At 47.0% G+C, this 22,432-nt stretch overlaps 1 protein-coding gene across 3 annotated transcripts in view; it reads left to right on the forward strand.

The window, feature by feature from the left end:
- Positions 1-10,474: 10,474 nt before the first annotated feature.
- Positions 10,475-22,432, forward strand: part of PHKA1 (phosphorylase kinase regulatory subunit alpha 1) — a 278,473-nt gene continuing 266,515 nt past the window's right edge. The window contains exon 1 of one of the 3 annotated variants that reach the window (XM_029607522.1): positions 10,475-12,060. In XM_029607522.1, the coding sequence (XP_029463382.1) occupies positions 11,983-12,060 (78 nt within the window). In that variant the 5' untranslated portion in view covers positions 10,475-11,982. The remainder of the gene's footprint in view (positions 12,061-22,432) is intronic. The other 2 variants (XM_029607521.1, XM_029607523.1) reach the window with 2 other exon arrangements.

Consider the following 22,432-nt stretch of genomic DNA (forward strand, 5'->3'; position numbering starts at 1 on the left):
CCAGCATTTGAAAATATCTTTTAGTATGATGAGCTGTAAGGGAAACATCCAAGCTCCATTGTTTGGGGGAATTTCAGTGGATGCACAGAGTTACAGAACTGGAGGTGCAGGATTTATATTGACATTCTGTCCCTTCCTATAAATTCCAGATTTCACTCTCATAGCCATATAGAATTAGTTGAATGAGGCTATCAAGTAATTATATACAGGTCGATACAGTAAGGCCGCGGTAGAAACAGTGCGGCAGTGTCAGGCGCACCCTTCCTCCCCGCACGCACAGTTCTCTTCACTAACTCCCCGATTCTCTCTTCTAATCGCATGCAAATGCATGCCGCGGCTTTAAAGCGGTAGGGAAGGGTTATGCCCGCGTAACCCATTTTACTGTATAGGCGCTTAATACAGCGCCTATACAGTAACCAGGGTGCGCTGGTACCTGTCATTTCAAATGTCATTTGAAATGACAGGCACCATGAAGTGAAAAAAAAAAATACCAAAAATATGTAAAAACCTGAGTGTTCAAAAAAAAAAAAATTTTTTTAAATACCTGTCGGAGGGCCGCGTGGGTCCAGGCGGCTGGCGGGCGGCGGCGGGAGCCGGGTGGTCGCGTGTTTAATCTAGGCCGCGGGCGAGTGGGCGCCTGTTCCAGGCGGCGGGGGCGGGTGGACACGCGTTAGTTCGAGACGGCCGGCGGGCGGGCGGCGGCGGGTGGTCGCGTGTTAAATCTAGGCCAGGTCGCACAGGCGCGCATTCATTCATCCAGGCGGAGGAGCCGGCGGTGAAAGCAGCCGGCTCCGCCTGAATGAATGCGCGCCTGTGCGACCCCTGCGATTCGGCGCTCAAGGCGCTCAAGGCGCTCAAGGCGCTCAATCGCAGGGGTCGCACAGGCGCGCATTCATTCATCCAGGCGGAGGAGCCGGCGGCGAAAGCAGCCGGCTCCTCCGCCTGGATGAATGAATTCATTCACTGCCGGTGGGGGCTGCCGGGGCAGCCCCCACCGGCAGTGAATGAATGCGACCCCTGCGATTCGGCGCTCAAGGCAGTCACATGCCGTGATGTCACGGCATGTGACTGCCTTGAGCGCCGAATCGCAGGGGTCGCACAGGCGCACATTCATTCATCCACTGCCGGTGGGGGCTGCCGGAGAGGCAGCCCCCACCGGCAGTGAATGAATGCGCGCCTGTGCGACCCGGCCTAGATTTAACACGCGACCACCCGCCGCCCGCCGGCCGTCTCGAACTAACGCGTGTCCCCCCGCCGCCGCTGCCGCCGCCGCCACCTAGAACAGGCGCCCACCCGCCCGCGGCCTAGATTTAACACGCGACCACCCGGCTCCCGCCGCCCGCCGGCCGCCTGGACCCACGCGGCCCTCCGACAGGTATTTAAAATTTTTTATTTTTTTTTCTGACAGGTTTTATGTGTCCCACATCATTACATTTTCTCGATCATCTCTGTATCGCTTCTTTTTTTTTTATTGTGTTTTATTGTTTTTGAGTGTCTTAAGCGGTGTCGATGGATTTGTTACTAGACTCACAGTCCTAACTCCTACTAGGGGGAGGCGGTAAACTAACACGTTACGGCCGCGGCAAAACAGTGCGTTACTAATGAGATAAATTGAGCGCGCGTTACGGTATCGGAGGGAATAGCTAATTCCTTCATTATACAGCTAATTCGTTCATTTACATGCCGGGTGCGGGAAGGGTTACGCGTCTGTTTTAAGAAGCGCTACGGACGCGCGAAACTGGAGACTGTATCGCTGGTTTGCCTTACGCGTCCGAATTGTGCGCAGCGAGCTCGTTACAGACGAGAAATCTTCAACTGAACGTTACTGTATCGAGCTGATAGTGTGAAACTGGCCAGCTTTTTAAAATTATGCAGAAGACCCTTTGGACTTTTTTATTAACACCAAATATTCAAAAGCTGTGTTCATCCCATCAAGCTCATATATCTCATTAAAGAGGTAAATTGAATAACACAATAACTTTGTTTTATTATTGTTACTCATAAATTATAACAATAACATTAATCTTGGAATATTATATATTTTTAATATAAACGAAAGGTTTTCACAAGATATGTTGTGTCGTGAAACATTTTATTATGTATATATTTAAGGAAACATACATAAATTGTCGAAATACATTTCGTTCATTTAACCTTTAACCTCCGGTTTGCTTGTAGACTAATTACTGTGTCCCGAAATTATGTTTGTCTAAAAAGTGTGTCACCAACATGAAAAGTTTGGAAAGCTCTGCTATAGATAGTGAGTAGACAGGTATACTGTGTTCATAGCCAGAACTAGATGACATATCTCACATAAGGTCTTTAGAAGGCTCAGTAGCTGGAAAGGGTTAGGCCCTCAAGGAGCAAGTACCTGGTTCCAGGGAGAGCTCTGAGAGAGCGATGGTAACTCACAAATGTCTGTATCTGCGATTGCTTCCAGGCAGTAGAGAATCTTCAGAGTGTTCAGGAACATGGGCCCTCAAGGAGCGAGTACCGGTTCCTATCGGCAATCTGAAATAGAGAAAAGAGAGCGAGGCCCCCGAGGAGCAGATACCCCTGGTAAGTCCAAGGAGGCAGAGTAGCTTAGGTAACGAAACCCGTTGCTAACTCAATCCGTTAGCAATTTCTGAGACCTTGTATATTGGAAGCGGATGACGTCAGTTCAGGGGGATGCCACTGAGGTTCGCGCCCTTGCTAGTACATTATTCGGAGCGCGCGCGCGCCCTACGTCATCAGGAACATGGCGGATCCACAGCGTCGTGCGGCTCCAGGGACGCCGGAGGAAGATGGCAAGAAGACGCCGCGGCAGCAAGCCGTCCATCAGGCCCAGAGGGAGTCGCCACAGTGGTAAGGAGGGCAGAGTGAGGGAGTCGAGCAGCGACGGACGCAACAGTACCCCCCTTCAAAGGGCGATCTCTTTGGGTACCATGCTTAGGTTTCAAAGGAAGCGTGAGGTGAAACTGATGAAGCATCTCTTTATCCAAGATATTGGTCTGAGGCTCCCAAGAGTTTTCTTCGGGGTCAAGGCCTTCCCAATCAGAAAGTATTCAAATTTCTTGCCTCTGTTACGAACGTCCAGAATCCCTTTGATCTTGGTTTCTATTTCGTCTTCTGCAGGGATAACAGATGGCTCTTGAGATTCGGAAGAATCTTTCACAGTGTTATTGATGATATCAGCAGCAATGGGTAGAGCTACTGTGGATGTCACTGAGGAATTCTGTGGAAGTGGTGATGTTGAAGAATGTCCAAAATCCACTTAAGATGTATCAGCAGCAATGGGTAGCTACTATGGACGCCACTGAGACAAACAGAATTGGCGATGTTAGGGTACTTCCAACCCCACTTCTAATGTAACTCCAGTAAATGATGCTGGATGAGAGATGGTAGATTTTAGCAGCAAAAGCTAACTGCTGTGGACGCCACTGAAACTTCAATGGAAGTGGCAATGTAAGGGTATTTCCAACCCCACTTCTAAAGGTAACTCTCCAATAGATGTAGCTGGATGCGGTGATAATTTCGGCAGCAATAGCTTAGCTGTTTATAGCGTCACTGAACATTCGGTGAAAGTGGCGAAGTTTGGGTACGTCCAAACCCCTTCTAAGTTAATTTCTTCAGTAAAATAACTGGATGAGGTGTTGAATTCAGCAGCAATAACTCGGCTGCTATGACGTCACTGAACCTTCAGCGAAAGTGGCGAAATTGGGGTACTTCCAAACCCACTTCTTAGGGTAACTTGAGGAGGAATACACTCATCCTTCTAATGGCACCGAAAACTTAGACCCAGGGCACCAACGTGAGAACTCCAGGGGTGTCCAGTCAAGAGAGGTTGGTGCATCAGCAGCCAGTGAAACCCCAGGACGATACGGTGCATAGCTTTTCCAGTACAAAGAAAGAGATGGTTTCTGTAATGAGCGTGGCAGATATCTCTAAGTTATAGTCCGTGAAACGGTAAGATGTTATATCTTACCGTTATATCCTAATCTAGGCCAGCATCTTGCCATGCCACAGATCAGATGTAGGCTCTAGTACCTGCCATCTCTTTAGTTGTAATTAGTTATTGAGTTTTTCTTTCCCCCTCTGCGTATCACCTCCCAGTTACATCCCCCTGTTTTATTGTAACTTTCCGCTCCTTCTGGTTATGGTTAACGTTATAATGCTTCTGTTCCCTGTAAACCGATTTGATTTGATCTGTATCATGAAAGTCGGTATAGAAAAGCTTTAAATAAATAAAATAAATAAAATCTTCTTTGGATCTACAATGTGCTGTGGTACATCCAGCACATCTTCTGTGATCCATGAAAACAATAAAGATGTAGAGCGCCATCTGACCATGGCGAGCGTAGCAACCGCTATGTATTTCAGCATCCAGGAGTAGAAAGGCTGTGGACGTCATTAAGATCCTCAAGATAAATGGCGATGTAAGGATGTCCAAAGCCCACTTCAAGTTGTGATGCAATAATGGATCTTCAAATTTGATGAAGGGACTCCTCAGGTCTTCCACAAGACGACTGAGAATTAGGTTGCTTCCTGCCCCTGAGTCCAACAGGGCAGGGGTTCGAACCGCAGCTGGTTCAGAGGTCACAGAGACCGAACGAGAGAGTGGAGGAGAAAATACAGTATGGCCCAAGAACAGTCCTCCCGCGGGACTTAGGCCCGTCCATTTCCCGGACGAACGGGGCATGTTGAAACCTCATGGCCAGGCTGACCACAGTACATGCATAGGCTGTGCTTCTTCCGGAACCTTCTCTCCTTTGAGGTCAAGTGACCATGACCAGGTTGCATCGGTTCATCTTTATTAACAGCAGGAACTGCTGAACTCTTCCGAAGTGCAGGAGTACTATCCTGTTTCAACCCGGTTAACAACCTAGGCCGGAGTTCCTTCACCTTTTCTCGGATCCGACAATCAATCCGAGTAGCTAGGGCTATCAATTCTTCCAGCGAGTCAGGTGCCTGGCGAGCAGCCAGCTCATCTTTCAAGCGGGTATCCAGGCCTCTGCAGAAGAGGGTCTTGAAACCTCTGGGGTCCCAGTGAAGTTCCGCTGCAAGAGTCTTGAATTCTATGGCAAATTCAGCCAATGATCTGTTGCCTTGCTTCAAGTCCACTAAAGCAAACCCGGCAACAGACATACGAGCAGGGTCATCACAAACGGATTTAAACAAGTCCATAAATCCTTCTATGTCCTGCAATATAGGGTTCTTGTGTTCCCACAGGGTAGATGCCCACGACAAGGCTTTCCCATCCAAGTACGATAGGATGGAGGTAGTCTTAGAGAGGTCCATGGGAAATAATAAAGGCTGTAAAGTGAAATGCATGCTGCACTGGTTCAAAAAGCTCTGAGTCTTCTGGAGTTCTCCCGAGAAGCGAATAGGAGCAGCCAATGGAACAGCAGTTTTTATAGTTAACTCCTGTAACTGACCTTCTTGTGTAGAAGCTGTGCCTTATATCTTCTGTTTGTGAAGCTGATGGAATGCTGCAGTAAGTTTCTCCAAGGTTTCTTGATGTTCTGAGATGCATTGAGCCAGGCCCATTATAGCCTGGAGAGGTGTGCCGGGTCCATAAGGTTACTGACATCTCATACCTTAAGCTGGATTCCCAGGAGTACTGCTTCTCCAAATAAGCCGGATCCACTGGAGTTAGCAATCTGTTAGGAGTTAGACTACAGAGTTAGCAATCTGTTATGAGCGAGCTCCTCTGGAGAAAGGAGCTAGCAAGCTGGTTGTGAATGACACCTCAAGAGGGAGGAGTTAGCAATCTGTTATGGATCTGATGCTGGATGGGCGGAGACATCAGATAGGAGTTAGCATTCTTGTAATGTGCAAGCTCCTCTGGAGGAAGGAACTAGCACTCTGTTATGGTTAAACTCCTATGAAGGGGAGAAGTAGCAATCTTGTAGGAAAGCTCTGTGTTAGTGCTAGGAGTAGCAATCTGTTGTGTACTAGCTCCAGAAGGAGGTGGAGTTAGCAAGCTGTATGAATCTGTTGCTGAAGACCCCTGGTAGGAAAGGAGTAGCCATCTGTTACCAGCAGAGTTCTTGGAGAGGACACTCAGCTGTAGAGGAATGTTGATAGGTGAATCCTTGGGCCGATGGCAGATGACTGCGCCCCCAGGAGGATATCGTGAGAGGGACCACCGACTAGGCTAGAGTACAGAGACAGATACAGAATTCTTTTATTAGACAGGTAGTAGAACCACCAGAGGTGGCAGTAGTGAGCTGCTACGCCCAGCAGGGCTGAAGTCCCTCAGGTACTGGAACCACTATCCCAGGGTAGCTGAGCTGTAGAGAAACTATAGATAGTGAGTAGACAGGTATACTGTGTTCATAGCCAGAACTAGATGACATATCTCACATAAGGTCTTTAGAAGGCTCAGTAGCTGGAAAGGGTTAGGCCCTCGAGGAGCGAGTACCTGGTTCCAGGGAGAGCTCTGAGATAGCGATGGTAACTCACAATTGTCTGTATCTGTGATAGCTTCCAGGCAGAAGAGAATCTTCAGAGTGTTTAGGAACATGGGCCCTCGAGGAGTGAGTACCGGTTCCTATCGGTAATAGGAATGTGAATCGGGTGATCGATCGTCTTAACGATCGATTTTGGCTGGGGGGGGGAGGGAAATCTGATCGTCATCGTTTTTGTTTTTTTTAAATCGTAAAAAATTGTAAATCGGGAGAGGGCGGGAAAACCGGCACCCCGACCCTTTAAAATAAATCCCCCACCCTCCCGAAGCCCCCCAAAATGTTTTAAATTACCTGGGGTCCAGTGGGGGGGTCCCGGCGCGATCTCCCGCTCTCGGGCCATGGCTGCGTTAAAAGAAATGGCGCCGGTGGCCCTTTGCCCTTACCCTATGACAGGGCAAAGGTAGCGCCGGCGCCATTTTGGTTCCTGTCACCCGACGTCACGAGTGCAGGAGATCGCTCCCGGACCCCCGCTGGACCCCCAGGGACTTTTGGCCAGCTTGGGGGGCCTCCTGACCCCCACAAGACTTGCCAAAAGTCCAGCGAGGGTCCAGGAGCGACCTCCTGCACGCGGGCCGTATTGCCAATATTCAAAATGGTGCCGACGCCATTTTTGCCCTCACTATGTCGACATAGTGAGGGCAAAAGAAGCGCCAGCGCCATTTTGAATATTGGCAATACGGCCGGCGCCATTTTGCCCTCACTATGTCGGCCGGCGCCATTTTGCCCTCACTATGTCGACATAGTAAGGGCAAAAGTAGTGCCGGCGCCATTTTGAATATTGGCAATACGGCCCGCATGCAGGAGGTCGCTCCCAGACCCCCGCTGGACTTTTGGCAAGTCTTGCAGAGGGGGCGCCCCCAAGGTTCCCGCCCTGATGAATTCAAAAGCGAGTGAGGCAGAGTGGTTGCAGCCATCTGCGACTGACGGACACAACAGTACCCCCCTTCAAAGGGCCACCGGCGCCATTTCTTTTAACGCAGCCGTGGCCCGAGAGCGGGAGATCGCGCCGGGACCCCCCCACTGGACCCCAGGTAATTTAAAACATTTTGGGGGGCTTCGGGAGGGTGGGGGATTTATTTTAAAGGGTCGGGGTGGGTTTTAGGGTGCCGGTTTTCCCGCCCTCTCCCGATTTACAATTTTTTACGATTTAAAAAAAACAAAAACGATGACGATCAGATTTCCCTCCCCCCCCCCCAGCCAAAATCGATCGTTAAGACGATCGATCACCCGATTCACATCCCTATTACCGATAGGGAGGGTGGGGGATTTATTTTAAAGGGTCGGGTGGGTTTTAGGGTGCCGGTTTTCCCACCCTCCCCCTCCCCCGATTTACGATTTTTTGACGATAAATCGGGGGAATTGTTATTGTATCGCGGCTCTAACGATTTTTGACGATTTAAAATATATCTGACGATTGTTTTAAATTGTCAAAAAACGATTCACATCCCTAATCTGAAATAGAGAAAAGAGAGCGAGGCCCCCGAGGAGCAGGTACCCCTGGTAAGTCCGAGGAGGCAGAGTAGCATAGGTAACGAAACCCGTTGCTAACTCAATGCGTTAGCAATTTCTGAGACCTTTTATATTGGAAGCGGATGACGTCAGCTCAGGGGGACGCCCCCGATGTTCGCGCCCTTGCTAGTACATTATTCGGAGAGTGCGCGCGCCCTACGTCATCAGGAACATGGCAGATCCACAGTGTCTTGCCATTCCGGGGATGCCGGTGGAAGACGGCAAGAAGACGCCGCGGCAGCAAGCCGTCCATCAGGCCCGGAAGGAGTCGCCACAGTGGTAAGGAAGGCGGAGGGAGGGCGTCAAGCAGCGACGGACGCAACACCCTTCCAACTCGTCTATGGATGACAACTGCTTCCTCCTCTGCCAATTCCTTTATCAGTGGCTTCTCCTGCTGCACAGGCTACTGCAGCAGAGCTATCTCAGCTTTGGAAGCAAACAAAGGACCTGCTCCTCAAAGCAGGACAGAAAGCAAAAAAAGATCTATGATGCTCACCATCGAGAGGCACCTCAGTTTCAGCCTGGAGACAAAGTCTGGCTGAATACCAAGTTCCTCCATCTTAAACTACCTTCAGTACGCTTTGCGCCTTGCTATGTAGGACCTTTTGCTATCCTTCGGCGCTTGGGAAATCTGACGTACAATCTAAAACTATCTCCATCTATGAGAATACACAATGCTTTTCATGTCTCTCTGTTAAAACCCTTGATGCTCTCAGAGTTCTGCAAGAAGACCCCAGAACCCACAAATCTGGACACGGAGGACGACAATGAATATGCCATAGATGACATCTTGGATGTATGTAAGAGAGGCAAGACGTGGGGATACCTCATCTCCTGGGAGGGCTATGGATCAGAAGAAAACTCATGGGCACCTCTGGCCAACATCATGGATAAAGACATCATCATCATCATCATCATCTCGCACATCCTCGAAAACCCAGACCACCAGGAAGAGGTCCTGGAGGGGGCCCTTTGAAGGGGGGTACTGTTGTGTCCGTCAGTCGCAGATGGCTGCAACCACTCTGCCTCACCTCTCTTCTACCCATTTCCTCCTCCCTGGGAAGGATGGCTGCCTCCGGTGCTGATTGCTGAAACCCTTGGCGTCTCCGACATAGCATAGGTGTCCCCGTCCGCCATGCTTCTTCCTGAGGCCTCCTAGGCGTGCGTGCACATGGCACCTACGCTTTTGAATACATCAGGGCGGGAACCTTGGGGGCGCCCCCTCCGCATGACGTCAGTACCTCCGGGTATTTAAACCTCCGCTCCGCTATAGCCCAACAAGTTAGCAAGGACTTCAGTTTTGCCACTCTGACCACTTCTAAGCTGCTCACTTGGATTCCTCTCTATCCTCCGAGATAACTCGCTCCTACGGAAGCTCTGGGTACCCGCTCCTCGGGGGCCTCTCGCTTCTATCTGCCCTCCGGGTTTCAACTACCTAACCTAGGACACCCGCTCCTCGGGGGTCCTATCTACTTTCTTCCAGGATCCTTCGGCACTCCTAGGTACTCGCTCCTCGAGGGCCTAGCCTGCTCAGGGAATCCTGCACCTCGGGTCCCTCTCTCCATACTTCTACCAAGGAGGTTATCAGCACTGCCACTCTGTGAGTATCGCTATGCTCCAGCTCTCCTTATTCCATCCCAGGTTCGGCTTATCCCGCGCTGCGGAACACTACCAACCTTGCTACATCAGGGTGAGACCATTATCTATAGAGACTGAGATTACTGTGATATCGCTGGCATACAGTACTATCCCTTCCTTGAAGCAAGATTCTACTTACATCAGCAGTACAATAAAGCTTTCTTCCCTCAGTGTCTGCTTACTAGAGTCTAGCCTATGGCTGTGGTTCCCCACGGGGCCCCTCCCCATGGGAGGAGTCATCGCCACTTCGACCAAGAGTCCACAATATGCCACAATCCCAACATGTAAATTGTACTGCACTGGTATCTCATTTCGGTTGTCTTCCTAAAGGCCAACCTTAAGCATAAATCTGATCAGGAACTCCTTGGCAAAGTGTGTGGCTGCAGTCCTGTGCTGCCCAAGTGCCTGGCAGCAAGTTCTGTGGTCCTTAACATAAACTTCCATGCTTGTTACGGTTGGGAAAATTGCATGAGGATTCCTCTCTTATATAACATGTTTCCTCTTATTGTTCTTGAACATTTTTTTTCCTCCTATCAAATGTAGGACTATGTGACTGCTTTTAAAACACAGAACAAACAGCAGTGCCACTTCGCTTAACAGAAAGCATTGGTGCTGGAGTACAGGCTGCTCGCTCTGGTCAGGCAACTTGCCGCAGTATTAAGAAGCCTGCCTACTGTACCCTCCAGGCAAACTTTGCGGTCCTAGTAAAGTGGTGGTGGTGGTAATGGGGTCAGGGTAATAAAGGCCCCTGTTCCCCACCCAAGTTTCAGGCAGAGATGATAGAGATGTGTGTTGGTATACTCATCTCTGGCCAGCGGATGTCACTGCTGGGCACAAGCACCTGCCTTCCACGCTGTAAGCGGGCATGATGTCGGCTGTCCAGGATATGGGGGGCAGGTGAGCCAGTACTGCTGTTTCAGCTCTTGCTCCAAAACATTCGGGTTAGCTACTCAGTAAGAAAAGTTTAACAGGAGCTGCGAAACCAGGAATGTCTCACCTGCTCCCTGACAGCAGAGATGACAGAAAGGGACAAAGCAGCTGCAGAAGCCTGGCGAGGGCTCTGCTGTTTTGCAGGAGCGCTTCCTCATCCCGGTTCTAGTGGAACCTGCCTGAGGAAGTCCCTTTCCCTCAGTTCACCTTCTGTAAACCTAGGCTAGAAATGAGAGAGAGGGAGTGAGTGTGTGTGTCGGGTGGGGGAGGCTTTTCTTTAAAAGACCTCTTAAATTGATGCAGTTAGGGAAACGTGGGTAAAGAAAAAGACTTTCTGGGAGGGAGCGGGGATGTTAAAAAATCAGGTCTTTTTTCCAATGACCGTGGCTCACAGAGAGAAGAGAAAGAAACATTTAATAAAAGTTTGCTATAATTTTTCTATGCTCTTCCTTTTCAGAGGGAACTTAACCTCGTTCCCTAGGCTAGAAGCGCTGAGTTGTGAAAAGAAAGTTAAACAAGTCAGGGTCTTGTCAGAGGTGTAGATAGACACTTAAAAGCAAATCAAATAATTTGAGACATAAAAAAAAACCTGAGACAAAAAAAAATTAAAAAAACCCCTAGGTGAAAATCAGTACTTGCTGCAGCTATTTGTTCGTACGTATCAACAAAAGGCCCTGCCTAAAGCAAATGAAAACGCAGGTAATGCTTTGCTTTTGTGAGGCTGCCAGGACCTGTGGGAGACTTCGCGTGCTCTCCTCCTCTGCTGGCCCGGGGGTGGGCTGCTTGGTACTGCGCTGGTTGGTGCTGGGGCTCGCGGGGTGGGAGCGCGCGCGCTGAGAGATGGGGGCTGCCGCGCGGAGCTGAGAGCTGTTCCCCGGATCCTCCATGCGTCCTCCCAGCGCCGTGTAGGGAGAGTCTGGCGTCCTGACTGCCGGCGGACGTGGGAGGCGGCGAGAGCCGAGCCTGGAGACGCAGGGCACTCCGGGGACTGGGAGGGAGTCCTTGTCTGTCCCGGCACTGTTTACGTTCTACCCCGTCTCTTATTTTCAGTTTTTTCTTTTGAGGTTGCATTAGAAAGGGGAAATAAGCCACCCCTTTCATTTTTAAATACAGTCTTAAAGGCGTTTAATTAAACGAGAGTTAACAGGAAAAGACCGACCAACTTGTTGCACTATAATTTTAAGCCTTGCTCGACTGTACTGTAAAGAAACTGGCTGAAGTGGGGCATGGGAGCAGCCTGTGGCTCCGTAAGTGCATGCGTGTTCAGTTGAAAAGCTGAAAGTTGTTCCCCCATCTAATCTAAGGATAAGTCTGGGACGGCTCCCACCCTGCCCTTTCCCTCTCTCTCTCTTTTGTTGTCATTGTTATATTCCTGAACAGTATTTAGTTCTTTTCTAACGAGAAGATTTGACAGTATTCGTGGATGGAGTCCTGAGAGCGGCTGGTTTCTGCGATGAGGAGCAGGAGTAACTCCGGTGTACGGCTGGATGGCTATGCCAGGCTGGTACAGCAGACCATCCTCTGTCATCAGGTGAGCAGGGGCAGGCTGGCAGCGCTACTGATCTGCTGGGGTTCAGGATCCTAGGAATTACGTTTGTGTGTGTGTGGGAGGTTGAGGTTTATGTATCCGGCAGGTGGTGGGGGAAACAGCAGTAAAGCTAATCATTTGTAGATACTTAGGGAGTCATTTACTAAGCATTTTTTCCAGTAGAGACAGAATGAGAGAAAAGCTTTAGTAAATCCAGCTCGTGAAAGGCTGGATTCATCATTCTTCGCAGAATGATGAATCCCGCGAAAAAGGGGGCAGGGGGAGCGCGCCTGCGAAAGGCCGCAGCCGTTCGCATCGTGGCGGTGTGGCCGGCTGCAGCCTTTCACACAAATAGCACTACAGTAAAAGGTGATGCTGTTTGTCGCGCTACTGCCAGCGATAATGCCCCTCACATTATCGCCAGCAGCTGTGCCGCAGCCAACTCCTCCCCCTCGCTGCCCCGACTCCTCCCCTCCAACTTATTTGCATCCTATCGCACGCGAAAAGGTCCTTTTCGCGTGCAATAGTGGTTTATTGCATGCGTTGGGGCCCTAAAGCACGCGATAAAAGTTTAGAAAATAACCCCCTTACAGCTCGATCCAGTAAAGTGTGCTCCGTCGGAGCGCACTGTCACCCTGCTCTGGACGCGTGTTTTCCCTTACCCCTTATTCAGTAAGGGGAGGAAAACACGCGGCCCGCCCGCGGCACCTAATAGCGCCCTCAACATGCAAATGCATGTTGATGGCCCTATTAGGTATTCCCTAGCGATCCAGTAAGTAAAATGTGCAGCCAAGCCGCACATTTTACTCTAAGAAATTAGCGCCGCCCAAAGGTCGGCGCTAATTTCTTCCGGCGCCAGGGAAGTGCACAGAAAAGCAGTAAAAACTGCTTTTCTGTGCACCCTCCGACTTAATATCATAGCGATATTAAGTCGGAGGTCCCCAAAAGTAAAAAAAAGTAAAAAAAAAATAAAAAAAAATTTTGAATTCGGCCCGCGGCTGTCGGGCCGAAAACCGGACGCTCAATTTTGCCGGCGTCCGGTTTCCGAGCCCGTGGCTGTCAGCGGGCTCGAGAACCGACGCCGGCAAAATTGAGCGTCGGCTGTCAAACCCGCTGACAGCCGCCGCTCCTGACAAAAAGGAGGCGCTAGGGACGCGCTAGTGTCCCTAGCGCCTCCTTTTCCCCGTTTGCACCGCGTCGCCTCATTTAAATACTGGATAGCGCGCACCGGCGAGGGGCCGGTGCGCGCGCCGGGAGAGCGGGCGTTCGTCCGCTCTCCCGCGGACTTTACTGGATCGAGCTGTTAGTTTGGTCAGTCACTTGAATGTCAGATGTTATACACATTGGGTTCAGATTCGTGCAGCAGTGAAAAATGAAGAGTTAGGTCTAGTGCTTATGCACTGGACTGTCATTTAGACAGCATCATGGGATATTAATTCAGGGCAAAACAAATGTAGAACAAAAAGCAAAAAAAAAAAAAAAAAGTTAATATAAAATTCTTGGTTCCTAAAAATTCTTTACTGGCCCATCTTTTCTAAATGCTATTTCATCCCTGTTCCATGATATAAGGGATCGAAAAGAAATATTATAGAAGGAATCCTTCAGAGTAAGGATATGGAATATTTCAGACAAAAGACTGTAAAATATATTGTTGGATTTTCATGTTCTGTTGAACTATGTAGGCCTCTGTATTTGTTTGGTAGTTGTGACCTGGATTGGCCACTGTTAGAGAGAGATGCTGGGCTTGTTGGACCTTGGGCTGACCAAGCATGGCAATTTTTATGTTCTTATGACCAAATATGAAATTATTTTGCCTCTTTCTCCTCAAAAGTTAGAGGATAAGTGATAGTTATGGATGCCATTTATTACTAGTGTACATTCTGAGATGTGAGTCAAGCAAACAGGAGTCAACAGTGAGTAATGGGGCAATGGGATTTCTGCTTAGCGCAGAGTTGCTCAGTAGAGCAAAATGTCTAATTATGTAATACAGTTTAAGTGCTGGTGTTTCTGACAGTGAAAAATGGGTTAGGAGCCTCTAATACATCAGACCCTTAAGTTTTCTGAGAGTTCATAGATTTAGGCCTGAGTTGTGCTGCAAAACGCAGGGCTCCAGAGGTATGTTGGGTTCCAGAATCTCAATGCATGGAAGAGAGCTTTAGATTTGTTAGGAACCAGGACCCATTCTGGGAAAAGGAGGGCCTAGTCCAATGGGATGTGCTCCACCTTAACTAAAGTGGACCCGGGCTGTTGGCGCTAACATTTTTAAAAAGGTGCTAGAGCAGCTGTTAAACTAGACCATGGGGGAAGGCCGACATTCAGCAGCACATGATTTGGAGGGAGGTGTTTTAAAAAATACTGGCAAAAGAAGTAATTTAGAATGTCTTGATTGGGAGGCGATTGTAAAGGCTGAAAATACCTGTGTATTTAAATACAGAGCACACAGATAAAAATGACTCCAAACTGACTGTATCATCTGATATAAGCAGGTTGTGAGTACACATAAAAATTGAAATACAAATAGACCTACTTAAAATGTCTGTTTGCAAATGCAAGAAGTCTGAAAAATAAGATTGGAGAGTTAGAATGTATGGCAGTGAAGGAGGATATAGACATAGTAGGCAGGAAAGGAAAGGAGGAAAACCATATTACCAAGGAACATAGTAGGCATCTCGGAAGGAGGAAAACCATATTACCAGGGAACAGATTATATTGACATGACAGGGCAGTTAAAATGAATGGCATAGAGTCAAGCAGGATAAAGGTTTTGTGAGAAACCAGTCTGGATTCCTTATGGATAAAAATTCCAAGGGTAAAAGAGAAGAGTATAGTAGTGGGAATATACAAACACCTGCCTAATGCTTACAGAAATCAGACTGGTCAGTAAAATAGGCAACACAATAATAATAGGAGACTTCAACAACCTGAATATTGATTGGGAAATGTCACATCAGGAAATGCAAGGGAAGTTAAGTTTCTGGATGCCATCAGTTACTGCTTCATGCAGCAGCAGGTCATAGAACCAATAAGGGAGAGTATCACATTGGATTTAGTTCTCAGTGGAACACAGGATTTGGTGCAAGAGATAAAGGTGGTGAATCCGCTTGGTAGCAGTGATCATAATGTAATTGATATAATCACTGGAGAGTGAATACTGAGGAAAAATAGTGCAATAGCATTTAACTATAAAAAGAGGGATTATGATAAAATGAGGAAATTTGTTAGAAAAAAACTAAAAGAAGCAATTTGCAAGGGTAAAAACTTGCAGGAGGTATGGACGTTTAAAATTACCATCCTTGAGGCCCAGACAAAATGTATTCCATGCAGGTGTAAGGAAAGCCAAACCACTGCTAGCACTATTTAATTGTGAGGTGAAAGAGGCAATTAAGGCCAAAAGGGTATTTTACAAATAATAGAAAGGAGACCAAAATGAGGAAAATAGGGAAGAACATAAGCACAATGGCAAGTTAGATGTTTAAAAAAAAAAAAAAGTAATTAAACATGCTAAGAGAGAATTTGAAAAGAAGCTTGCCAGGAGGTAAAACAAGCAATAAAAACTTTAAGTACATTTTGAAGCAAAAAGCCTGTGAAGGAGTCAGTTGGGGTCACTAAAATGACTGAGGGGTAAAAGTGATGCTCAGGGAGGGCAAGGAAATAGCAGAAAACTAAATGAATTCTTCGCCTCTGTCTTTACTGAGGAAGATATTGGGGCATACTCACACAGGAAACATTTTTTGATGGCGACGGGACTAAGCGATTTAACAAAATCTCTGTGAAATTAGGAGATGTAATGAATCATTTCAACAGATTAAAGAATAACAGATCACCAGTAGGAACTCAAGCATGAAATTGCAGATCTATTTCTGGTGATTTGCCCTTACAATTTAAAACAACTACGGTACCTGAAGACTGGAAGGTGGCCAATGTAATGCCAGTTTTCAAACGGCTCCAGGGGGTGATCCGGGAGGCCGTAGACTTGAGAACCTGACGTTGGTGCCGGGCAAAATGGTAGAAACTGTTCTTATGAACAGAATCACTGGCCATATAGATAGACCTGGCTTAATGAAGAAGGCAATATGGTTTTAGCAAGGGGACATCTTGTCTTACCAATTCTTTTTAATTTTTCATATCTTTAAACTTTTTATTTTGAAAAAAAAAAGAGGGTTACATAGCACCACACATACAATAGTAGTGATTACGAATACAAAATAAGGAAGAAAGAATACAAAGTGCACATGCGTGAGAGCATATATCTCTTTCTGACAGGGTCTATACAATACAAATAATCATGTATTCTTCATTTCAGGAAACCTCCCCACATCTTGTCATGCAACGTCATTTTATGGTTTAGCAGACAAGTCAATTTCTCAGTCAGAGCTATGTTATAGACTTGCTTGTATCATAGCTCTATAGTGGGAATTGATTTCCATAAGACCACGAAAACAAATCTTCCTGCATGGATCAAATGGTCAACTAAAAATTTCTTAGATATAGCCCCAGTGCCCTAGGAGGCAGATCTCCAGCGTGAGATCCAAATCCGCCTCTGTTAGCAGAGATCTCCCACATCTTTTAGAATTTTTAGAAGGTAGAGGTAGATAAAGGTGAGCCATTGGATGAAGGGGTAGATTTAAAAGAAATGCACATGTGCATCCATGTGCTCGCGCTACCTGGAGTGAACACATGGATGTGCCGATTTTATAACACGCGTGTGCCGGCGCGTACATGTTATAAAATTGTTGGGCCATGCGCAAGGGGGGGAGTAGATTTTTGCAGACGTTGCGCGGTGTTGAATTTTGGCCTTACCCAGTTCTCTCCCAGTCCACTCCAGTTAAGGAGTGGACTGGGAGGGAACTTCATTAACCCCCTACCTCACCTTCCCTACCCTTCCTCTCTCCTTCCCACCCCCTAAATGCAAGCTTTTTTTTTTTTTACCTTGTTTCAGCAACTTACTGCAGCTCCCAAGCTGGAGTAAGTGGCGTGCGCTGGGAGCCTTGTCTTCTCCTTCGTGTTCCTGTTCCTGCTCCTGTGCTTGTTCTATTCCAGACCTGCATTGTGGTTCCAGTTCCCGAGTTCCTGACCGTCACTTGTTCCTGATTACCTTTTGCGTGTGGCCGAGCCTTTTTGAAAATAGGCTTGGCGCGCTTAAAGTCCGTATTTTTACGCGCGCAGCCGTTTAAAAAATCTACCCTATAGTGTATTTGAACTTTCAGAAGGCATTTGAGAAAGTCCCCCAATGAGAGACTGCTCAGGAAATTACAATGTAATGGGATAGGAGGCAGTGTTCTGGTAAAAAGGCCAGGAACAGAGAGGGTAGGACTAAATGGTCACTATTCCAAATGTAGAAATGTGGTTAGTGGAGTATCGCAGGAATCCGTTCCGGGACTTGTGCTGTGCAGAAGTGATCAAATTTGTAGATGACTCAGAATTATTCAAATTTGTTAAATCGGCAGCGGATTGCGAGGAACTACAGAAGGACCTTGTGAGTCTAGGAGACGGGGTAACTGAATAGCAGCTGAAATTTTGATATAAAGTGCAAAGTGATGCACATAGGGAAAAATAATCCCAACTTGCAGGCACCTGATGCTGGGTTCTGTATTGGAAGCCACTACTCAAGAAAGGAAATTGGAGTCCTTGTGGACCGTATGTTGAAATCCTCTGCTCAATGTGCGGCGATAGTGAAAAAATCAAATAGAATGTTTCCTTTTCTGTTGCTTGCACTTATTACAAAGGTTGAGTTTCACAGACTGGGCTACTCCTGGAGAGACAGAAACGGGTAACCATTTGATTCCTCTTCTCCCTACCTTCTTTCAGTGTGTGTGGCTCTGGGAGTTTCTTGTCGTCAGGTACATAAAATTGGCCATCCAGAGCTGCTCGGGTCTCCTGCCCCCTGGTCCTGCAGAGATCTGGTGGAACACCAAACCCTAATCTTCACCTTCATTCCACTCCCACCTGTTGTTAAACTCTAAAAAGGAAGGTTTAATTTTAAGGGAGCAGAATATGATGGAAAGCTTTAATACCGGAATGATTCAGATGCTGGAATCCAAAAGGTAAAGAACAAATCCCCATGATGTTTCTCTTAAAGGCATTGATTGCCCAGACCTTCTCTATGGTTTCGGGCATTTTTCTGGGGAGTTGCAGGTTTTTGGCAAATTCTCAGATACGTTAGTGCTGGAAATACAGAATGAAATTGTTCAAAACACTGGTGACTTTAGAATATAGAGAAAATTGTTTTCATGTTTTATCTTCATTTTTAATGATGCATTCATTTCGGGGGAAAATACGACGAGTGAGGTTATCAAATTTGCAGATGATACAAAATTATTCAGAGTAGTTAAATCACAAGCGGATTGTGATAAATTGCAGGAGGACCTTGCAAGACTGTAAGATTGGGCATCCAAACAGCAGATGAAATTTAATGTGGATAAGTGCAAGGTGATGCATAAAGGGAAAAATAACCCATGCTACAGTTACACGATGTTAGGTTCCATATTAGGAGCTACCACCCAGAAAAAAGGAGGCCCAGCCTCTCGAGGCAAGGGCCGCATAACTGGGCAGATGTGCTGCAGCCAGTGCTGGGGGGGGGGGGGAGAAGGAGGGGGGGAGACACAAGCGGCCTATGGGGCGCCCTGAATAGGTGGGGGACGGGTGGCCAATGGGGTAGTTTGGCCGGTTCAAATCACAAGCAGGAGCCAATGAGACAAGGAAGGCGGCATCAGAGCTTGGGTACATTAGGGAGTAGGTCAGGGCAGGGGAGAGCACATTTGCAGACTGGATTGCAGACTGGAATCGATGGCTATACGCAAAGCATGGCGCAGACCGAGATGAAGGCCGGTCTGGGGGTGGCCCAATGAAGGCCTGGCATAAGCAATAACCGGGGCCCGCAAGGCCAGGGGTGGGAGGAGGCGGCAGAACACTGCACGGAGCGGCAGTGGCCACAGAGGCATTCACGGAGCGGGATGCCAATGGCGTACCACCTTCACGGAGCGGAAGGATGGAGGGCTGCCGTCTCCAGCAAATAGAGGGTTGGGTAAGAGCACGTAAATTTACCGGTGAGGGCATAGGCTATTGCCAAAGATTAAGCTTGGTCAGTTATTGCTGATTGTTAATGTTTAAAGTAATGTTAATTGGCTGTGGCCGTTTCTTCCACTCAATAAAGGAACATGATTTACCTTACTGTGCCTCTGTGTGGTCAAGGGTGGGAGGGGCGGGGTGCCCGGAAGCTACAAGTTAAGATCTAGGCATCATAGTGGATAATACTTTAAAATCGTCGGCTCAGTGTGCTGCGGCAGTCAAGAAAGCAAACAGAATGTTAGGAATTATTAGGAAGGGAATGGTTAATAAAACGGAAAATGTCATAATGCCTCTGTATTGCTCCATGTTGAGACCGCACCTGGAATACTGTGTACAATTCTGGTCGCCGCATCTCAAAAAAGATATAGTTGTGATGGAGAAGGTACAGAGAAGGGCAACCAAAATGATAAAGGGGATGGAACAGCTCCCCTATGAGGAAAGGCTGAAGAGGTTAGGGCTGTTCAGCTAGGAGAAGAGACGGCAGAGGGGAGATATGATGGAGGTATTTAAAATCATGAGAGGTCTTGAACGAGTAGATGTGAATCGGTTATTTACACTTTCAAATAATAGAAGGACTAGGGGGCACTCCATGAAGTTATCAAGTAGCACATTTAAGACTAATTGGAAAAAATTCTTTTTCACTCAACACACAAATCATCCTCTGGCAACAAATTCCAGAGTTTATGGTTAGTGTAGCTGGGTTCAAAAAAGGTTTGGATAAGTTCTTGGAAGAGAAGTCCATTAACTGCTATTAATCAAGTTAACTTAGGGAATAGCCACTGCTATTAATTGCATCAGTAGCATGGGATCTTCTTAGTGTTTGGGTAATTGCCAGGTTCTTGTGGCCTGGTTTGGCCTCTGTTGGAAAAAGGATGCTGGGCTTGATGGACCCTTGGTCTGACCCAGCATGGCAATTTCTTATGTTCTTATGTCTGAAATTATACTCCTGTCTGAATTTGTAAGGCACGCGTAACAGCTCTTTTGGGTTTTGCAGTGAGCAGTTTGTTGAGCTGCAGCTTTAGAAACCTGATTTCTGGATACAAAAGTTCAATAGAATTTGTGATTAGACTGTGAAAAGGTTGACCAAGTGCGCAGGGAGTAGCACATCCTGCATTGCTGTGGTGGGAGGAGACTTAAGTAGAAGTTCTTTAGAAATGTAGAAGTGTCTATTTACGTGACTGTGTTGAGAATTGCAAAGCTCATGGAGCTTCCTTGGTTATGCATGCAAGTATTCTTTAAGCCCTTCTGTACCTAGGCACTGAATGTGATTGCTTTGTCTTTCTGTCTGTCTTTCTTTCTAGCCAAACATAAGGAAATTAGTGGTGGCTCTTGATTACAGTCTGAGAAATTTGATTAGACCTGTGTTATTGTTATATTATTTTAAATCTATTGATGGGGGTGGGGAAAAAAGCCTAAAGCCAAATTTGAAGGTTGTGGTGGACTTATTATACAGGTAGCATCCCTTGAAACATCTCAGAGGAGTTCTTCCCTGACTTGGGTGAGGGATCTTGTGCTTCTGAATCTCTCCTCCAAGGCCCAGGGCAAGTAATCTCTGTGTGGACGCTTTTGGCTTAGGGAGGGAATCTGTAGCCGGTCTCATCTGATGTCGCTTGCCATGCTAATGCTGCGTGCTTTCACCATCTTTTTCAGCCACACACAGAATTTTGCTATTTGTTTTTTTTTAAATGCTGTACTTTTGCAGAAAAGTTGTTTAGTGAAACTACAGAGTTTATTCTTTCAGAAGACACCTGAACCATTTACTTCAGAAGCTTTGTATACCGCTCTCCCAGGCGTACAGCTATTCAAAGTTGGTGAACAGCACAAGCATTCAGATTGCACCAGCATAATGCAATTGGCTAGGGCAAGGGAAAGTTTTTGGAGATTTCTCTCGCTAGACTGCTGAGTTCTGTTTTTAGTGTCCAGAGTACTTTCTGAAAGAAAAACAAAAGTTAAATTAAAAATAAATCTTTCTTGACATAGCTCTTGATTTCACTCCCATCACACACTTATCCTCTGTGTAGGACAGAGTAGCACTAGGGGGTGAAAGGATGCAGCTGACGGCACCCCCTGCTACTACATTTATGTTGTCATGCCATTTTGGCTGATGCTTTATTGATGACATTTCTTTCTGAGTGATCTTGATTTTTCATTACCAGGTCATTAATAATTTTTTTTTCTATTTAGTAGCAGCATGTATTTACAAAGCAATCACACGCAAAACAGGTTTGCTAAAAAGGTTTTTAAGTGACGTGGGAAAGAAATTTTAGCCTTTTGTTGATGGGTCTAGCTGACAGTTTTGTGCTACATCTAGATGTCGAAGAGTTTGTAATACTCAAATAAGACCAGAATAGATTGAGGGCATGCTTTGCTGCTGATGGTTGCACCCTCCAGCCCTGTATGGTTTGAAGCAGCAGTCACTGACCCCACTGGTGCGGCTCTAGTGCAGTAGCGGGTCAGATTCTGTGCAAAGGCTTTAAATTCTGCAGGCGTGGAGGAGCCCCCACTGGGATCAGAGCCAGACTGGGCAGGCACCCCTGGGTCTGAGCGGGTGGGCGGGAGAAAGGCCAGGTAGAAAGGAAAGGGAAGAGAAGGAACATGACAAAACACAGCGAGAAAAATAAGTTATAAAAAAAGAGATGAAAAAAAAAAGCACAAAAAAATACTGTGAAGAAATGTTTTTCCACTGACTCCTAAAAACCCAAATAACTTTCATAAAAGGGCAACAACGGGCTGATCATATTAGATGCCTGATAAATTTATTGCATAGTGCTCAAACTAGTTTGGTATTTCTGGAGACAGAAAAGGCTTTTGAATAGGGTGGAGTTGCAGAATCTTTACACTACATTGAGGGCTGTAGGGTTGAGGGATGAGTGGATAGGCAGTTTTGTACCATGATTCCAGGTCCCATATTAAGTTAATGGAGCCCCTTCCCCGACATTTCACCTAAGAAGATCTCTGAGACAGGGCTGCCCACTGTTTCTTCTTTTTATTGACTGTAGTTACGGAATCCTTAGCAGTAAAACTTGGAGAGCACTCCGATTTCACAGGACTATGTGGGTCAGATAGCCAGGATCATGGACGAGTGTTACTCACATATGCTATGTTGCTGAATGTACACAAGCTGGGGCAAAGTTTGAGGCTATTGATTGAGATTATTAAGAGTTCGGGGTGCCTTCAGGATGCAAAGCTTGCACGCAGTTTCTTTCTCTCTTGTTTGTTGGATATATTTTGCATCTACAAACGTACTGCAATTTGGTTGAACGTTTTGAAAGGGAACCACAATCTGTGGCCCCTGCTGAAGACTGCC

Source organism: Rhinatrema bivittatum, chromosome 6 (genome assembly GCF_901001135.1).
Source record: "Rhinatrema bivittatum chromosome 6, aRhiBiv1.1, whole genome shotgun sequence".
NCBI lineage: Eukaryota > Metazoa > Chordata > Amphibia > Gymnophiona > Rhinatrematidae > Rhinatrema > Rhinatrema bivittatum.